The following is a 20,469-nucleotide window of genomic DNA, read 5'->3' as shown; positions in this document are numbered from 1 at the left end:
CGGGGCCAAGATGGCGACGGGAACGGGCAGTAAGTATTTGCCTTGCTTTTGCGTGGAAGGTGTTTGTAGAACCAAGGCCAGGCAACAGATTTGTCACACTCTCAGGGAGTAGAAGCAGTGATTTACCTGAGAGCCCAGAGCCGTCAGAGACTTGGGCTTGAGCGGCGCTGTTAAGGCCAGCGGTTGGGGGTTGAGGGCCCAGAAGCGTGAAGTCTTGTATTTCAGTAAGGCTGCGGAGTTTTTTTGTTTTTAGAATTTTTATTGGCTGCGCTGGGTCTTCGTCGCTTCCCGTGGACTGTTCTCTAGTTGCCACGATGAGTGCTCCTCTGTAGTTGTGGTGTGCAAGGCCACGGAGCTTTGCGAAAAGCAGCCCAAGAGAATTCTTGTATGTTTGTCAGCTTTGCGGGGTGAGAGGGAAAAAAGGTGCCTTAGAGGCTCCGGCGTGCGGACAGAGATACTGTGAACCATATGGAGTGCCCGGGGTCCCAAACTGTCATTTTCTGGCGAACATTTGTGAGGCCTGTACTCACAGAGAAATGGGGCATGTTAATCATGAGCTTTTTCTGCCACTAGGGAAAAAATGCATTTCGTGTATCTCAGCCATTTTGCCCTGTTTCAGGGACTGAGAAGGTCTCTTAGGCCTAACAGCTTGAGGGAAACGGGTGTAACAGAGAGAAGTAAACAAGTTTATGCTAAGAAGGAGGCGGGGCAGTAGCGGGGGTTGGCCGCTCGGAATCCTGGGAAATAAGGCCTGGGTGCACATTGGAATAAAGCATTCTTTTTTTTTTTTTTTTGCCAGAACAGGGCGGGGAGGTTGGTGGTAAGCAGGATCATGAAACCCATGTCCCCGCTAGTGAAAAGGCACAGACTTAACCACTGGGGAAGTTCCTGGAATAAAGTATTCTTAAAACTGGGTTTTTTGGAAGAACTGCCCTAAATTAACTTGACTTTTTTTTTTTTTTTTTTAAATATGGTAGAGTAACCATGGCATTTAAAGAAAAATGTTTTGCCAGATAATCAAGTGCAGTTCTCATGCAATGAATAGGCACCATCCTAGTGGTGGTGTTACTAGAGAGGTGAAAATCAAGATTTGGTGATAGTGGCTCACTTTGTCCTTACAGGTTAGGACATTTTTGTATTAAACTTTTAATCCTCCCTTTGGGGCTTAGAGTTAGTGCCTCAGTGGTTGTCTCTAAATCTTTCCTTTCAGAACATAAGCTGCTGAGTACTGGCCCTACAGAGCCATGGTCCATCCGAGAAAAGCTGTGTTTAGCGTCTTCTGTCATGAGGAGTGGCGATCAAAATTGGTAAGGTATCTAGGATGTCTGCTTCCTTGGGTATTAGAAACCGTTGGTTTTTGTTTTTTGTTTTTTTTTCCTTCATGTAAATATAGGTGGATTCCAGTAGTTAACCTTTAAGCAGCATTTGTTTAACAGCCTTCTTGAGATGCAATTCACATGTCATAAAATTATATTCACAGAATTCCCAGTATATTCACAGAATTTAATTTATTAAAATTATTAAAACTTATTAATATAATTTTATTTATTAAATTCATAGAATTTAATATATATCTGTAATAGGACCAGCGCTAGAGTCTAATTTTACATTTTAAATACACTTGAAAAGAAACCTCTTACCCCTTAAGCAATCACTCTACAAATCTCTTTACCTCTCTAATATTTCCTCCTCCCTCACCACTCATCTACTTTCTGTCTCTCTATAGCTTATTCTGATCATTTCATATAGATGGAATCATATACTTTGTGGTACTCTGGGGCTGGCTTCTTTCACTTAGCATAATGCTTTCAGGGTTCATGCTGGAGTATGTATCAGTACTTTGTTCTTTGTTTTGAGGAAATTGTAGTTCCTTGTTTACAAAATGGGTTTACTACATTTTGTTCATTTGTTGATGAACATTTGGGTTATTTTTACTTTTCTGAATATTATAATTAATGCTGCTGTGAACATTTGTGTACAAGCTTTTGTGCAGGCATGTTTTCATTTTTCTTGAAAGAGTGGAATTGCTGGATCATAGTTCAGTTCAGTTGCTCAGTCGTGTCTGACTCTGTGACTCCATGGGCTGCAGCACACCAGACTTCCCTGTCCATTACCAGTTCCCAGAGTTTACTCAAACTCATGTCCATTGAGTTGGTGATGCCATCCAACCATCTCATCTGTTGTCCCCTTCTCCTCCCGCCTTCAGTCTTTCCCAGCATCATGTCTTTTAAGTACCAGAAAGTAGGACTGTGTGTGTTTTCCAGTCTTTTTTTCTACCAGGACATACTCTCATTTTTAACATTTGTTCCCCCCACCCCCCCCTCTTTTTTTCTCTTAGTATCTAAAGATACCTTTTAATTGTCTTAAGTGTTCAAATTACTTAATAAATTTGCATTTGTAGGGTTTATCTCTACTACTTTAACCATTCAAATGAGTTTATGAAAGCACCATTACTGATCACATGTAACACTTCTACAATTCTATATATTTTTCAAATAACTTTTCAAAGAGGAAACCAGAATACTCTAGGTAGCAGCTATTCTTGAGCTGGTAAACCCCGACAAAACAAAGCATGGTAATTTGACGAATCTCAGATTGAACTTAAATATAACTTAAATATAAACTGAACTCATTTTTATACAAAATATTAATATCAAGTAAACTGGATTGAAATAGAACTCAATATGTATATTTTATTACATTTTTCTTTAAAAAATATAAGAACACTTAAGTAAAAGTTTGAAATTTAAAATTGTATTTATGTTTTGAGGAGGTTATTAAGACATAAAGTTCAAAATTCAAAATGGTACACATCTGTATCTTATCTCCCAGGATTAGCAGTTCCTTGTGTGTTTCTCTGCCATTAAATTTTATACTTGAACAAATAAATATTTTCTTTTTTCCTCTCCTTTAAAAAAAAAATCCTGTATTTTTGGCTGCGCTGGGTCTTAGTTGCTGTGCATGGGCTTTCTCTAGTTGCTGAGAGCGGAGGCTGCTTTTCCTTGCAGTGTGCATTATGGTGACTTATTTTGTTGCAGAGTCTGGGCTCTGAAGGCAGGGCCTTCGTTGCCCCATGACATGTGGAATCTTTGCACAGTGGGAACTGAACCTGTGTCCCCTGAATTGGCAAACAGATTCTTAACCATTGGACCACCTTTTCTCTCTTCTTTAAACACAAGTGGCCCTGAGTAGGAAATGGCAACCCTCTCCAGTATTCTTGCCTGGGAAATTAAATGGATGGAGGAGCCTAATGAGCTACAGTCCATGGAGTTGGACATGACTGAGCACTCATGCATTCACGCAATGTATAGTATGTAATTTTTACTGCTGTGTAAAGCAAATAAAGATCTTTCTCAAAATAAACACAACTGGTTACATACTATGCACATTTTACTTTACTTTGGCACTGCTGCCTTTTTTTTCCCCTTCACCTTAGTATTGTACCTTATAGATCATTGTATATCTTCATATGAATATCTAGCTCTTTTTTAAACAGCTGCATGATACTGTTTTATGGATATACCATAATTTATTTAACTAGAACTCTGTTGATGGACATATGCTAATAGAAATATAGCGTTGTATAGTTATGTGTGGATTTGTATCTTAGACAAACTGAAAGTGGAATTATGGATTCAAAGAACATATAAGTTAAAAAAATTTGTTAAGCATTTCAGTTGCCCTACTCAGAGATTTGTTTCAGTTTATACTCCCATTGGTGATATGTTATACCTATTTTTCTATGCCTTGGCTCATAGAATGTGTTGTTACGTATTTTTGATCATTGACAGTATAAGATCAAAACTTTGAAACAGTTCTCATATCTTTCACTTGCATCTGTCCTATGATGAGTGAAGTTAAATGTCTTCTGTTAAAAAGACACCTGTATTTGCTTTTCTGTAAACTATTCCCATTTTTCTACCTATTAGTCTTTCTCTTTAATTTTACTGGTGGGGTGGGGAGGGTGAAGGTGGCTCCTTATATATTAGGGAGATTAGCCATTTATCTACATCTTGGGGTACATTTTTAAAAAACTAGTGTGCTATTTGGCTTTACTTGATGTAGTATTTTTACATTAAGGGTCTTAAAAATACAGTTTATTTATTAAAAATTTTCTCTTATAGCTCCTGGATTTTGTGACTTAATTAGAAAGTTCTTCCCTAGTCCAAGGTTATAAAATACTTGTCCTTTTTTTTCCCTAGTACTTTTGTGTACATTTTAAAAAATATTTAAATCTTGATTTGGAGGCTTTTTTTGATTTAAAGAAAGTTTGTTATGGATCAGACTTTATTTTTTGCTGATAGTTGTCTACATAACAATGTTAAAGTGAATTTTTTTATAAACTAACTCTGTGAAACCATTATCCCAACACAGAATTTAAAAGTCTTCTTCTTAAAGTTGTGAAATACTTGAACCTCATAGAGAAGTAGGCAGAATAATATAGAGTGCCCGTGTGTCTGGTACCTGGATTTAACAAATCCTAATGTTTTGTCGTGTTTCCTTCAGATCTTTTTAAAGAAATAGACAAAGTTGAAGCCCCTTCACACTCTTGCTTCAAGCCATTTCAGTCTGTTTTCATTTTTGCCTTTTCTTCCTTTTTCTTTATATCTCTTAGCTTTTTAAAAGGTCATATAAGTGCATCATAGCAGAAAATCGTGTCTTTTTTTTTCAGTAAATATTGTTATGAATATGTTCTGTATCACCACATATATTTCATAGTTATTTTTATGGGTGTAATATTTTCTTGAGAAGTACCATAAGTTAAATGTGCTGTTACAGTCATTTAGAAAAAACCTAACTGTTCATCAGTCTGATCAGCACACTTGTGGTTATTGTGGGGAGGATGTCCATGCCTTCTTCCTGGTGCTTCTTTTGTGAAATTATTTTCTTATATTATGTTCTTAAGAACTGTATTAGTAGATCAAAAGATAACTTTTGGGAGTCTGGAATATTGCTTCTCAAAAGACAGATATTTTCTAAAAGAACCAAAGAAAAAATTTCCCAAATGAACAGAAATGATACCTTAGTGTAGGTCCTAATACCTTCACTTCACTCAGGAAATACATCATGTAGGGAAACTGTTTATCAGTGATACTTGCCCTCCAAAATGACTTTTCAGTAGCTGTGTCCTTTGCCATAGTCATGTATTCCAGAATGTTTCCCAGTAGCAGTTTTTTCCCCAGATTTTGTACTCTAAACCTTGAACTGTGGATATATACCTTCTCTCTCTTTTTTTTCAATTTAGTGTGTGATGCTTTTCTCATTTTGTAGGGTATCAGTTAGCAGAGCAATCAAGCCCTTTGCAGAACCTGGCCGCCCTCCAGACTGGTTCTCTCAAAAAGTAAGTTCCCAAGTACATGTTCTTTTAGAGCACTTTTTGAGATGTAAAGTGGGTTCCCTTCCAGGTCCTGCTCCCCACCCCCTCCTTTTCTACCCCCCCCCTTTTTTTTTGTCTTTAAGTATTTTGCTCATTTGGGCTTCCCTGGTTGCTCTGTGGTAAAGAATCCGCCTGCCAATGTAGGAGATATGGGTTGGGCCCCCGGTCGGGAAGAGCCCCTGGAAAAGGAAATGGCAGCCCTCTCCAGTATTCTTGCCTGGGAAATCCCATGGACAGAGGAGCCTGGACGGGCTATAGTTCATCAGGTCGCAAAAGAGTTTGACACAACCTGGTAACTAAATGACAACATCTTGCTTTTTTATTTGTTCTTATGTTTGTTTCTTTTTTAAATTTTATTGACGTATAGTTGATTTACAATGTGTTAATTTCTCCCCTCCACACCCTCCCCCTGATAACCACAAGTCTGTTCTCTGTATCTGGAAATCTGTTTCTGTTTCATACATACATTCATTTGTATTGTAGTTTAGATTCTACATATAAATGATATCATATGGTATTTGTCTTTCTCTTTCTGACTTACTTTGCTTAGTATGATCTCTGATTCTATCCTTGTTGCTGCAAATGGCATTATTTCATTCTTTTTTATGATTGAGGAATAATTCCATTATGTGCATACACACACACACTTCATTTTCTTTATCCATGCATCTGTTGATGGACATTAAGGTTGTTTTCATGTCTTGACTGTTGTAAATAGTGCCGCTATAAACATAGAGGTGCATATATATTTTCAAATTGTAGTTTTGTCCAGATATATGCCCCAGAGTAGGATTACTGGATCATATGATAGTTCTATTTTTCATATTTTGTGGAACCTCTATACTGTTTTCTATATTTACATTTCCAACAATAGTGTTAGAGGGTTCTCTTTTCTCCATGCCCTCTCTAACATTTATTATTTGTAAAGTTTTTAGTGATGGTCTTTCTGACCACTGTGACCAGGTCCTGCCCTTTTAAATCACAAGGCTTTTGTACCATGAAGAGTAGTTGAGAATACTTTTCCTTTTTCTCAGTATTTGCCAATCCATCCATGTACGCTCACACTATTACAAACTGTTCTTTTCAGTGTAGCATAGAGTGAAAAGCGCCGTCTTGTACATTAGGTAGATCTGAGTTTAATATGATTTTACTTAAAACTTTGAACCATGATCCTCAGTTTTTCTGATTTGTAGAATAGAGATAAAAGTTGATTCAAGCTTGTTTCAAAGATTTTGTTGAGATAATACCTAGAAAACATTTAGCACTGCTGCCGTTGCTGCTAAGTCACTTCAGTCGTGTCCGACTCTGTGCGACCTCATAGACGGGAGCCCACCAGGCTCCACTGTCCCTGGGATTCTCCAGGCAAGAACACTGGAGTGGGTTGCCATTTCCTTCTCCAGTGCATGAAAGTGAAAAGTAAAAGTGAAGTCACTCAGTCGTACCCGACTCTTAGCGACCCCATGGACTGCAGCCTACCAGGCTCCTCCGTCCATGGGATTTTCCAGGCAAGAGTACTGGAGTGGGTTGCCATTGTGTGCCATGTATATAGTAACTACTCAGTAGATATTAGATACAAATATTGGCTCGTGGCTTGTCTTTCCCCAAATACACAAATTCCATGCCAGAATTTATATTATGTATTATACAAATACATATTTGTATTCTGTATTATGGTATTGATTATTTTTAACTGATTTGATTGCAAAGTAATTTGTCCTCCTAGAAGCTACTCATGCCTTAAATATAGCTCTCCTGTCTAAACCTTAGTGTAACATGTTGAAATTTTAAAAGGTTGTCCGGTTTTAGGCTTGGTCATCATTTTTTCACTTTTTTCCACAGCACTGTGCTTCCCAGTACTCAGAGCTTCTAGAGACCACTGAGACCCCAAAGTGAGTACAGAGCCAGGCATTTGAACCATATCTCTTTAGTGGAGAATATTTACTATAGAAGTCTGCTTTTTTTTAAAGAAATTATTTATATTATGGTATGATAAAATTGTAAAAATACAGTAGTAGTAATATTTGGTTAGGTGGTGGAGAAGCCTCAAAGAAAGCAAGTGGGGGTAGAAATAATGTTCTTATTCAAGTCTGTGTGTTTGTTTTTTTTAATTTTCCATAGACGGAAACGGGGTGAAAAGGGAGAAGTGGTAGAAACCGTTGAAGATGTCATTGTTCGGAAACTGACTGCTGAGCGAGTTGAGGAACTAAAGAAAGTGATAAAAGAAACCCAGGAAAAATATAGGTACTTATCAGAGAGAATGCAAAATGGTTGGGAGAGACAAATGGGGCTAACTTACTCTAGTCAGAAATTTTTGAATAGATTAAAAAACCTAGTTTACCCACCTCTCATCCTACAGACGACTGAAAAGAGATGCAGAACTAATTCAAGCTGGGCACATGGACAGCAGACTGGATGAACTTTGCAATGACATTGCGATGTGGGTTATATTATTTTTCCATCTATACTTCTCTTTTTTGCCCTCTTTACTCCTTAAGTAATCTGGCTTATTTCCTACATCTGCCACCCCTTTAGACTTGGGAGATTTTTGGAAAGGCACAGCTGCAGAGTGGCCTGGAAGCTGGGAGGGGGTGGTGAGTCTTAGAAGGTAATGTGATAGAACATTTCACTGTGAGAATATAACTTAGTTCTAACTTAAAAGTGGCTCTAGTTTGCCGGGTAAAGAACTGGTAGTTAGGTAGTATACTCAAACTTCCCTATTTTGCTGATAAAGTTTGTGGGGTTTTTTTTTTTTCCTTTAGGCTTTTCCTCTAAAAAGAGCTAGCCTGGCAAAAAAAACATTTCCTTGTGAGGGCACTATGAATTGTGGAGGAGCTAGAGTCAGCTAGGATCTAACCCTTAATTTTCTCTTTAGGAAAAAGAAACTGGAAGAAGAGGAGGCTGAAGTAAAGAGGAAGGCTACAGATGCAGCATATCAGGGTAAGGTGAACCTAATGACTAGCAGTTGACTGTACAGTACGGCATGTTGATGGCAGTCGAAAAATATTTGTTAACACGGAATCCACTGATTCCAATTTACTTGCACACTTTCCTCTGTCATCTTCTCTTTCATCAGAATAAAAGTGTCCGTTTGTGTCCAGGAAGAAGCTCTTAGAAAGTGAGCTCTATTCACAACTCACTAGACCTTTTGACTTTTAAGTACAAAAGCCTGATAATAACCTACTGAACATAAACAAGGTTTTAGAAGTCAGATTCTGTAAAAAGCTTGAGAATAGCTCAGTCACTGGATAAGGGAAGGAACTTAAGCATTTATAACTCTAGGAATGCATGCTGTGAACGAATAAGGTCTTTCCTTGTTTAAGCAGAATCTCAAGTTGTTGTAGGGGATACTGAGGGATGTTTAAACTGCTTTCCTACTCTAGGAACCTTTGGGGTATACGAATTTGCTCATAGGAAAAATTAGGCTAAAAACTTGGAAAGAAAGCTTTCTAATCTAGATTCTTAACATTGCTTTAATAATACAACATCTCTATTTGTCTTTTGTTGTATAATAGCAGAGTAGAGTCTAGTTTTATTTTTTTACTCTTGAAGACAGAAATCATTCTTTTTTATGTTCTAGCCCGTCAAGCAGTAAAAACACCCCCTCGGAGGTTACCTACTGTGATGGTCCGCTCTCCTATAGATTCTGCCTCCCCTGGAGGTGATTATCCACTTGGGGACTTGTCTGCAACCACTATGGAAGAGGCCGCCTCTGGGGTGAGTATATTACCATCCACAGGAATTGATCAGCAAGGGGCAATAAGCCAGCTGAGAGCTGAGTAATGAGGAAACCACTTTTGGCTTAGAGACAGTTTCCTCTCTTGGTCTGAATGCTGAAGACTCATCATGTTCTGTGCTTTAGGATAAGAATGGACCTAAAAACATTGAGCCTTTTGAACCATTTTTAGAAATAGGTAAAAGACTAAGTTAAGGAGTTACTTGTATACTGGTCTTATGAAATTCTTGCTGAAATATAGGATGACTTCTCTGTAAATACAGTATTGGTAGTGGGTAAGGAGTTTATAAAAGGCAAGTTGGGTGGAAAGATTGAGTCATTTTGGGTTTGAGTGGGTGGAAGAGAAAAATTTGCGGGGGAGGAAGATGTGATTAAGAGCAAGAGGGGTTGAGGGTTTCTGGGCAGTTCCACTCAGGACTAATAAAGTAATAGTTAGATACACTAACCCATCCAGATTAGTAAGGAACCTTCCTGAGTTTGAGAAGTCAGATAAAGGTTCTCTGTTGTCTCTTAGGTAACCCCTGGGACTTTGCCGAGTACCCCAGTCACCTCGTTTCCTGGAATTCCTGACACCCTTCCTCCAGGCTCTGCACCCTTAGAAGCCCCCATGACCCCAGTAACAGATGATTCACCCCAGAAAAAGATGCTTGGACAGAAAGCAACTCCACCCCCTTCCCCTCTGCTGTCAGAGCTCTTGAAGAAGGGCAGCCTCCTGCCTACTAGCCCCAGACTGGTATGGAGACTTCTGTGGGTGTTTGAGAGCTGTGGTGATTTAGTAATTTGGAAGGGAGTGCCCGGGACCTAAAATATAACCTAAAATATACATGGAAAAAAAGTTCAAAAGAGGAAGAGATCTCCTAGTTAAATGTTAATTTAAAAACAAAACAAGTAGTTGATAGTATCCTTGGGTCCTGAGGTAACTGAAACCATAATTATTTTGGTTCTCTTCTCCAGAGAACTCTTGTTCATAAGATTTGAAAATTAGAGTTTCCCCTGGGTCTGCAATTATTTTCTTTGGATATTAACTTTTAGTTTCATGAAGTTTGGCCAACTGCTGGAGCTTTTTTTGGGAAGTGGTAATAAAGGAAAGCTTGAGTGTAGCCTTCGCCTCTGTTCTTCCCTGGTAGGTCAATGAGAGTGAAATGGCTGTGGCTTCTGGCCACCTGAACAGTACAGGTGTCCTCTTGGAGGTAGGCGGGGTCCTTCCCATGATACATGGTGGGGAGATGCAGCAAACACCCAGCACTGTTGCAGCCTCCCCTGCTGCCTCAGGTAAGCCACTACTTTTCCGTTATCTACTTTGTATTAGAAATGTTGAACATGGCATTGATTGCCCTTGGTTTCTAGCCTTTGTTATTAAGCAACTGTGAATCCTAGATTTAAAGCCCAGCTTTGGAGCTGCATTACCTCTTAAGCCACATGGAGCTCAAAATTATAAATCCATTTCATCTTCAAAATACTGAATATCTTAGATGAACATGGTATAGATTGTATTAAGAATAGTGAAGTTAATGGTCAAGGTGCAAAATCACAGAAGGGTGCTAGGGATACCTGAGACTATAGTATAGGGAGACAAGATTTGGAACTAAAACGCTAGACTTAACAAGTTTCAGGCCTGCCATGCCCTGGGTTTGTGACTTTGGATAGATAACTTTAACTCTTGAATCTCAATTTTCTATTAGTTGCAATATACATAGTTCTCAAGGATGTAGTAAGAATTAAATGAGGTAGAAAATGTAAAGCAAAAAATAGTTTTATAAAATGCCAAATGTTAGATTTTGGTGTTTGAGTGATGTTACATTTGAGTGGTTTATAGCATGCTTAACTTCAGTAGAAGTGACAGATTTATTCATACCATTTTTGTTTGTTTGTTTGTTTTTAAATTGCCCCTCATCTTTCATATGAGTTGTGTATTCTAGTGCTTTGAGTCATTCCTAACTTGGCAGAAGATCTTAAGTAAGATTTGGAAAAGTAAGGATATAGATAATGAGCTCATTTAACAGAGGAGTTGCTTTCATCCTTTGAGACTAAAAATTTCCTTGGTTGAGTCTTAAAGTGGCTATTATTTGCTTCTTGTTCATGTGCTTTCTTCTTACCTCGTTTGTGTGCCTCTTTGTCTGTTAGGTACTCCCACTCTTTCCCGGCTTTTAGAAGCTGGTCCTACACAGTTCACCACACCTCTTGCTTCCTTCACTACTGTTGCCAGTGAACCTCCAGTTAAACTTGTGGCACCCCCTGTAGAATCTGTATCCCAGGCTACCATTGTCATGATGCCTGCGCTGCCAGCACCATCCTCTGCTCCGGCTGTCTCCACTCCTGAGAGTGTAGCTCCAGGTGCGTCCTTGACCCACGCCCTGAGCAGCAACTAGATCCAGAATTTCATTTTGAGCTTCATTTAGAGAAAGGTGACCAAGAGCATTAGCTTCTGTTCTCTGTAGACATGTACTATCTTTATCCTTAGAAAAACAAGGATATGAGAAGAAGTGGGTGGGCATTTATTCATTGGTGAAAAAGACTAAGTGTACACATGTAAGTGGGCTTGAGAATGTGTTCTCACCTTTCTAGATAAAACTGAGGAGAAGAAAACATAGGCAGATGTAAGATAACTTCTACTGAGCTTAAGTGTATGGGTACTTGACATCTGTCTAAGCTTTGCCGTGATCTCCAGTTGGGCAGTTGATAACAAGCTTCTGAGATGGTTTTCTTTTCCTGTTATTCAGTGAGTCAGCCTGACACCTGTGTTCCCATGGAGGCTGTGGGGGATCCACATACTGTGACTGTTTCCATGGATAGCAATGAAATCTCCATGATCATCAATTCTATCAAAGAAGAGTGTTTCCGATCAGGGGTAGCAGAGGCCCCTGGAGGATCAAAGGCCCCCAGCATTGATGGGAAGGAAGATTTAGATCTGGCTGAGAAGATGGATATTGCAGTGTCTTACACAGGTGAAGAGCTGGATTTTGAAACTGTTGGGGACATCATTGCCATCATCGAGGACAAGGTAACTATTCAGCAAAGCCCCAAGGAATGTTTCATGGGTCCTACATAGACTTCTCTCCTCAGCTTCTCCTTGCAGTAAGAATTTCATAAACAGCTCTCCTGCTTCCTCCCATCTCCGTCTCTAGTCCCAAAGCCCTTTGTTGCTGACATACTAGTCATCTGCCTAACCTACTGGTTTGCACCAGACATGTTCCTGTACATTGGTTGCTTCTTCTACCTGGAGGAGATGGAGAGAGAAGCTCAGATTCAGGCCATCTCATTGGGTGCTAATGAATTGAGGGACTTGGGCTTCTTTTTGTGACTTCAACAGTGTATGTATTATGGGACAGGTAGATGATCATCCCGAAGTGCTGGATGTGGCCGCAGTGGAAGCAGCTCTGTCATTCTGTGAAGAGAATGATGATCCCCAGTCACTCCCTGGCCCCTGGGAGCACTCTATCCAGCAGGAACGGGATAAGCCAGTACCTCTCCCTGCACCAGAGATGACAGTCAAGCAAGAGAGGCTGGACTTTGAAGACACAGAAAGCAAAGGAATCCACGAACTGGTGGACATCAGGGAGCCTGGTGTTGAGATCAAAATGGAACCTGCAGAACCAGAGCAAGGCATTTCAGGGGCTGAAATGGTATCTGGAGTTGTTCCAGCCACAAATATGGAGCCACCAGAACTCAGGAGTCAGGACTTAGACGAGGAACCCAGAAGTATAGCAACTGGAGAAATTACTGAAGCAGATGTTTCCAGTAGGAAAGGTGATGAGACTCCGCTTACAGCAGTGAAGACAGAGGTATTTAAGATCAGGGGTTTGGCAGTGGGTTGGGAGAGGGTAGAGTTACACCTTATGTAAGAAGTGACAGTTTGGGCCTTTGGTTTTCCTATTGTATTCCTGCGTTCTTACATGTTGGTGTCCAAAACCCATAGGTATGATCAGTGCTATATATATTTACTTAACCCTGTTCATATTAAGGTGACCATTAGAATCATATTTCATAGGTAAGACTTAGAATTTCTTGTATAGTTTCATTATCATTGAAGAATAAAGTAGAAGCTATAGTGATTTACCAGGACTTAAGGTACTTATTCTTTTTTGGTCTTCAGGCATCCCCTGAAAGCATGTTGTCTCCATCACATGTTGTCTCAAATCCCATTGAAGATCCTTTAGAGGCAGAGACTCAGCACAAGTTTGAAATGTCAGGTAAATAAATAATAAAGCCAGGAAATATGTACTCTGTAACTAACTTTAAATCATTTGCTTTGGCTTCTGAGGGATTGTGGGTTGTGGGCAAGTAGAGGAGATAGAGTAGGTCAGCGTGGAAAGGAGAGCTGCAGGGGATTATTGTCCATAGGAAGGGGAGGGCTAAGGTGGAAAAATCTTCAGGTAGTCTTTCTCTCCTCTGCAGACTCATTGAAAGAAGAATCAGGGACTATTTTTGGAAGCCAGATAAAGGTATTTCAGACTTTTCTTTATTCCTCTTGCTGTGTGACTAGATTTCCCTATAGCACTACCTTTTTAATGAATTTCAGTAAACTCACATCTTTATTCTCTGAGATGAGACTGGTTAAGGAGTTGCATGGGGAAAAGCTGCAGTGGACAGTTAGGCATAGTGGGAATACTGTGGCAACATGTGCTTCCTATCTGAAAGAGTTTATGACTATCACACAGACCCTTCTTTGCATATAATGCACAGAGAAGCTTTGATACATTCAGAAGATTTGGAGTGAGTAGGGATACCAGAGCCAGGGAGAGCATGTAGGAAATCAGATTATTAATTATACTATATAGAGAAAGTCATCCAAAGTTTTCTTTTTAGAATTACTAAAGCAGTAGTAACAAACAGACTTAAAGTAATGTGATGTGAGCTTGCTCCATCAGATGAGACACAAAATAAAAACTATTTTTGATAATTTGTACCCAGGGTCAGAGTTCCTCTCAAGAGCAAGGGGAAAGAAGGAACGCCTCTTAGCTTAGTCTTAAGTAAGTAGCTTTTTTTTTTCTTCCTTTTAAAAAGATCCTGGGTCTTATTCTTTGTCCAGGTTCTAAGTTACTTGATCAATCAGTATCTGTAAGTAGATGCTAGTATAAGTGATAGAGGGCTCAGTCAGGAAATAGTGTGAGGCCATTTCCTAGAACTGATCTAACCCAAAAGACAGATCATGTTTAATGATGCTTTGCTAGATAGTTTTGCTCTCCTTTCAATTTGTTTACTGGAACACACTATGTCTAAGGATGCCCCAGGTGAGGATGAGGAGGAAGATGGAGTCAGTGAAGCGGCAAGCCTAGAGGAGCCTAAGGAAGAAGATCAAGGAGAAGGCTATTTGTCAGAAATGGATAACGAACCCCCTGTGAGTGAGAGTGACGATGGCTTTAGCATTCACAATGCTACGCTACAGTCCCACACACTGGCAGACTCCATCCCCAGCAGCCCTGCTTCTTCACAGTTGTGAGTATTAGCGATTCTTTCTTTGGGGTCAAGGCAGTGAAGGTGAGAAGTAGGAGAGGATCTTTTCTTTAGTCTTACTTTTTCATCTTCACTTTCTTGGCCTGAACAAACATTTGATAAATAGTTAGAACTTTTTTTTTTACTTATACCAAGTGGGACTCTCCTATTTTATTTCAGCTCTGTCTGTAGTGAGGATCAGGAAGCTATTCAGGCACAGAAAATCTGGAAGAAAGCCATCATGCTTGTATGGAGAGCTGCAGCTAATCATAGGTGAGTGGGCTTTACCAGTTAATAGGAATGTTTCCTCCTGCTCTTTTGGTAACTAGAAAAGTCTAAATAGGCTTATATATGACTGATAGCATTGGCTCTTAAAACCTTTAGTCCTTTAGATCAAGTTCCATTACTTGAGCTTCTTGGAGGAAAAGTCAATAATTGGCACCAAATTCTTTTTGGACAGGTATGCCAATGTCTTCCTCCAGCCTGTTACAGATGACATAGCACCTGGCTACCACAGCATTGTACAGAGGTAAGCCATGACCCATTCAGCCTGCTGACTTGGCCTGAATTGTAAGCTTTCCAGTCTTAGTGGACTTTCCTATAGACAGAAAGTGTAAAGCAAATTTTATTTGATGTAAGGATGACAGAATACTAATTATTTTATTGACTATATCATTGAGTCTAAAAAGAATTAACCCCCTTTATTACCTTTCTCAATACTTATTTGACTGACTTTTTGTTTTTATGTTAAGTACTTGTTTGGGGGTTAAGTACTTGTTTTAGGGCTTTATATTTGAGTCCTGGCAGCTGGAACTGAAAGTATATATTAGGAAGTGTACGTGGTAATAATATATTCAAAGATCCTGTTGAGTCCTCTCTCCCTCTCTGCTCCTATTTCCCCCTGCTCTGTTTTTTAGGCCTATGGATTTGTCAACTATTAAGAAAAACATTGAAAATGGACTGATCCGCAGCACAGCTGAATTTCAGCGTGACATTATGCTGATGTTCCAGAATGCTGTGATGTATAATAGCTCAGACCACGATGTCTACCATATGGCAGTAGAAATGCAGCGAGATGTTTTGGAGCAGATCCAGGTACTTTGAGTATCCTGAGTGTTTTAAATTATTCAGGAGCAGGATTTGTTGATATTAAGAAGGGGTGCTGGGATTTTTACTTGGAATAGCCATCAGGAACACAGTACAATTTTCTTCTTGCTGCATTTATGTTGGTTTTCTCATGTTGGTTTGCTAAACGAGTTGTGAGGAAATATTCTACTTTTCTTGGGCATATATCAATAAAATTTTTATGAAATGGTGAATGTATATTTTTAAGTGACATAAAGTATGTATATGGTAGACAGCCCTTTTCATTGCAGGGAACCTACTTCTATCCTGTAGTTGCATTACCAGGCACCCTTTGGGTATTGAACTTAAAGGGATGTTGTCTGTCTCTACAGAGAGATAGTGATTAGTGCCTAGTGATTACTTAAGTTGCTTCAGTTCATCTAGTTTTATTCTCTCATTTTCTTTCTTAGAGCATATAGATTTGTTTTTAAGGATTTTTTTTTTTTTTATTGAAGTATAGTTAGTTTACAGTGTTGTGTTAGTCTCAAGTGGACAGCAGATTGATTCAGTTACATATATATTAGTTTGGTGCAAAAGTAATTGCAGTTTTGCATTATTGAACTTTGCCATTTGATATTGGAATACATTCTTAATTTTGTTAAATAAATGTGGTTATGTTATACATCATTTTAATGCGCATTTCTTGCTTTTTGTTTTTTGCTAATGACATTACTTGCCGTGTGTTTTATATTTATTTTAGACTATGGAAATGATGTTAGACAAAAAGCAAATTCAAGCGATTTTCTTATTTGAGTTCAAAATAGGTCGTAAGGCAGCAGAGACAATTTACAACCTCAACAACGCATTTGCCCCAAGAATTGCTAACAAACATACAGTGCAGTGGTGGTTCAAGAAGTTTTGTAAAGGAGATGAGAGCCTTGAAGATGAGGAGCTTAGTGGCTGGCCAATGAAAGTTGACAATGACCAATTGAGAGCCATCATGGAAGCTGATTCTCTTACAACTATGCGAGAAGTTGCCAAAGAACTCAACGTCGACCATTCTATGGTCGTTCAGAATTTGAAGCAAATTGGAAAGGTGAAAAAGCTTGATAAGTGGGTGCCTCCTGAGCTGACTGCAAATCAAAAAAATCGTTTTGAAGTGTTGTCTTCTCTTATTCCACGCAACAACAACAGACCATTTCTTGATTGGATTGTGGCATGTGACAAAAAGTGGATTTTATACAATAGCAGGCGACAACCAGCTCAGTGACTAGACTAAGAAGAAGCTCCAAAGCACCTCTCAAAGCTGAACTTGCACCAGAAATTGGTCATGGTCACTGTTTGGTGGTCTGCTACCACTCTGATCCTCTACAGCTTTCTGAATCCCTGTGAAACCATTACATCTGAGGAGTATGCTCAGCAGATTGATGAGATGCACCAAAAATTATAACTCCTGCAACCGGCATTGGTCAATAGAAAGGGCCCAGTTCTTATCCATGACAACACCCAACCGCAGATCACACAACCCCCACTTCAAAAGTTGAACAAATTGGGCTATGAAGTTTTGCCTCATCTGCCATATTCTCCTGACCTCTCACCAACTGACTACCACTTCTTCAAGCATTTCAACAACTTTTTGTAGGGAAAATGCTTCCACAACCAGTAGGAGGCAGAAAATGCTCTCCAAGAGTTTGTTGAATTCCAAAGCACAAGTTTTTATGCTACAGAAATAAACTTTATTTCTCATTGGCAAAAATGTGTTGATTGTTGTAATGGTTCCTATTTTGATCAATAAAGATGTGTTTGACCCTGGTAATAATGATTAAAAATTCATGGCCTGAAACCACAATTACGTTTGCACCAACCTAATATATATGTTCTTTTTCAAATTCTTTTCCATTATAGGTTATTGTAAGGTAACTGAGTATGGTTCTGTGTTTTACACAGAGCATAGAGATTTTGATGCTGTATTGTAGCAACAACAAAACTTAGAGCCATTTGGCATTTTCTGATTGTTTATCATACCCAAGAAGAATTAAAACCTAATGTGCTAAACTTCTAATTAGTGGATGTATTTGAATGGTGTTTGCAGAAGGATACCATAGTCCTATTTACAAAGCCTAAAGTGTCTTCGTTCTTCCTTGATGGATCAGGTCTCTAGGGCCAACTCTGTTTCTTCTCCCTACAGCAATTCCTGGCCACACAGTTGATTATGCAAACCTCTGAGTCTGGGATCAGTGCTAAAAGTCTTCGAGGCAGAGATTCTACCCGCAAACAGGATGCTTCAGAGAAGGTGAGGAGACCAAGGAAGAGCATGTGTGCCAGTGTTCCAGTGATAGAAGTCTGAAGCATCCAAGGAACCTTATGTTACTACTTGGTACTGCCAGGCTTCTACATTCCAGTGGTATACAGACTCAAGATCTTAAAATGGTAGTTGTTTGCTCCCATCAGACATTGAAGAAACCTGCTGTGACTGAAAGACTCAGTCACATGGGAGAAATTGTGAGCTGAGTGAATGAATTATTACTTCCTCTGGAAGAGTGCTCACAAGTTGGGAGAAATGACTTAGCTTGTAGCATTTGGGGACCATCAGTTCCTATTCCAGAGATATAATGGCCAGATTGCTTTTGGATCTCTTTCCTCTTATTCTTGAGTTTTAAAATTTTGTCTTTGTGTGCGTGGTGCTTGTGTCTCTGTGCTGAGGTTTGGGGTGCTTGCAGCTGAGAGTTTCTGTGGAACCTGATCAGTGTTTGTTTGTCCTCTAACAGGACAGTGTCCCCATGGGCTCTCCTGCCTTCCTTCTCTCTCTCTTTGTAAGTATTGAATGCTGCAAGGGGTGGTGTTGCCACAAAGATTCTCAGCTCTTGCTGGGGGTGGGTGGCAGAGGGAAATCCAATGTGCAGACTGTGGCAATGTCTCAAACGTCTGTTTATTCAAGTCATCAAATAAGAAACTGCCTCTCCTGCATTCCTGTCTTTCTGCATGTGTGTGTGTGTGGGCTGGGTAGGGACTGTTTCAAGACTTCACTAAGCTGAAATGAGGTATTCTTGGTAAGGATCTAGGATGCACTTGCTCCTCATTTCTTGACTTCACCTTTTGGCAGTTCTTTTTTTATAAATAGAAGATTGCTCAGAGCAGCAGCTGCTAACTGGCATTTAAAAAGATACTCCGTGCATGGGATTTTTGGGTTTTTTTTCCTTTTCCTCTAATAATAAGTTGCAAGAGTGATGCCTGATGCATAAACATCCAGTAAAATTTAAGATAAAGATCTCAGTAACAGTAACCTCTACCTTTAGTAGTGGCTGGTGGAATTAGAGATAAGCTTAATAAAGCTAACCTATAGACTTCTTTCTTTTCCTCTCTGATTTGAACAAACCGTTGACTGTGTTCATTACGAGGCACTAATTCATGATATAATGAAAGGATACCAGCCTAGAAAACCATATAATTTTAAAACTCACTGGATTTTCTCTTGGAGCCTTGTTTTCCTCATCTGTGTGATGGAGATAATATAATGAGGTACCTGTCCAGCCTACCTCACAGGGATGTTGTGAGGATAAAATGAAATAATAGGTGTGAAACTGGCTTGAAAAAAAAAATTAAAGTGTTCTACAAATGCAAGGGTGTTATTTTTATACTTAATGTTGTCTCAGAGGCAGCTTGTATTCATGAGCTCTAAGTAGTCCTTGCATATTAGAAATGTAAAAATGGCCTGGCCCAGCTGAAGTGTTCACTAGCTCATCTTACCTGCAGGCCTCAGCCTGTACAACAGACAGAACACTGTAGTCTGCATTCTTTCTTACTGGCCTGCAACAGTGACTCTGTATCCCGAACCAATTGACTTGTTGTTGCAAGGCTGGTTAATAGAATCTTTTATCTATTGAAGACAGCAAAGTATTGCACAAGAGGAAGGAGCTGGGCTGCAGGGAGAGAGCAGCAGATGGAAAGAAGCTTTCTGATTGTCCTGATCTCATGGAAAACAACTCAGGAGGTGCTAGGGAACTAGTGCCAGGGTCAGTCTGCAGGAAAGGCCTTTCTTATAGGGATCAACAGCTGGACAGGTATGTTAGCCAAGAATCTCACTATCCATTGCCCTTTCTGGCTCTCACACCCATCTTTTACTCTTCTTGTTCCTTTGCACATCATTTGGGGCCTGGGTGGGATGACTCAGTCATTCTGTGGGACCCCAGGGCAGGAGCAAGGTACTCTGTCCTTGATTTCTTCTCACACACTACTCGAAGGTGCTTTTTAGCCCACTCTGTGGAAGGACAGATAAATGCCCCTCATTCCCTGGATTTTTCTGTTGATTCTCCCCACTCTTTCCCCCTAAAACCAAATACCCAGCATTCTTGTTGCACCTTCTCTCTTACATCATAGGTAACTCATTCACACTTCCTTTCTTTATCTGCCTGTCATCTAGGATGGGGGAACCAGGGGGCGCCGCTGTGCCATTGAAGCTGATATGAAGATGAAAAAGTGAAGCCTCAGAGTATCTGCATTGAACTGAACCTGAAACAGAAGTAAAGATAACGCTTGGGCTGGTGGCCCAGTTTCAGAAGTTGAAGTTACAGAAGAGGAGGTGCCTGGGCCACATGACATACTGGGAAAATCTCTCTCAGAGAGTTGAAGTAGCACAATTGCCTGTTTTAGGGCAAAAATCATGGTCTGTGTTAATGTCCTGATGTGTTGCTAGAAGATTGTAGCTAGTTTGTACTGTCATGTGAAGTGTACAGACTTTAAAAACAAAAACCTGTGAAATGTGTATGTACACAATAAACTCTGAAAGATAAGAAAACTAGCCTTTGGTGTGTTCTTAGAGTATGTGAGTGGGTGTGTGAAACTTCTGATTTGTTCTGCATGT

At 39.6% G+C, this 20,469-nt stretch overlaps 1 protein-coding gene across 1 annotated transcript; it reads left to right on the top strand.

Moving 5' to 3' along the window:
• Position 1: 1 nt before the first annotated feature.
• On the top strand, positions 2-20,406 carry BRD8 (bromodomain containing 8). Its single transcript, XM_002689197.7, has 22 exons — positions 2-29; positions 1,211-1,307; positions 5,272-5,341; positions 7,217-7,266; positions 7,496-7,618; positions 7,734-7,814; positions 8,250-8,314; positions 8,955-9,091; positions 9,625-9,843; positions 10,238-10,382; positions 11,235-11,444; positions 11,831-12,111; positions 12,440-12,892; positions 13,204-13,300; positions 13,506-13,552; positions 14,332-14,546; positions 14,724-14,816; positions 15,004-15,072; positions 15,461-15,638; positions 17,797-17,901; positions 18,377-18,421; positions 20,029-20,406. The coding sequence occupies exons 1-22, from the start codon at positions 11-13 to the stop codon at positions 20,086-20,088; spliced, it is 2,859 nt and encodes a 952-aa protein (XP_002689243.1). The 5' UTR covers positions 2-10; the 3' UTR covers positions 20,089-20,406.
• The last annotated feature ends 63 nt before the right edge of the window (positions 20,407-20,469 follow it).

Source organism: Bos taurus, chromosome 7, assembly GCF_002263795.3.
Source record: "Bos taurus isolate L1 Dominette 01449 registration number 42190680 breed Hereford chromosome 7, ARS-UCD2.0, whole genome shotgun sequence".
In the NCBI taxonomy this organism is placed as follows: domain Eukaryota; kingdom Metazoa; phylum Chordata; class Mammalia; order Artiodactyla; family Bovidae; genus Bos; species Bos taurus.
The sequence above is the reverse complement of the archived record's forward strand: the minus strand, read 5'-3'. Positions and strand labels throughout refer to the sequence as shown.

Excerpts from the sequence above, each read along its gene's own strand:
- BRD8 (XM_002689197.7), top strand. Across the intron at positions 12,112-12,439 it reads TTGCCATCATCGAGGACAAG|GTAGATGATCATCCCGAAGT; the intron begins GTAACTATTCAG and ends ATTATGGGACAG. Across the intron at positions 15,073-15,460 it reads TACCACAGCATTGTACAGAG|GCCTATGGATTTGTCAACTA; the intron begins GTAAGCCATGAC and ends TCTGTTTTTTAG.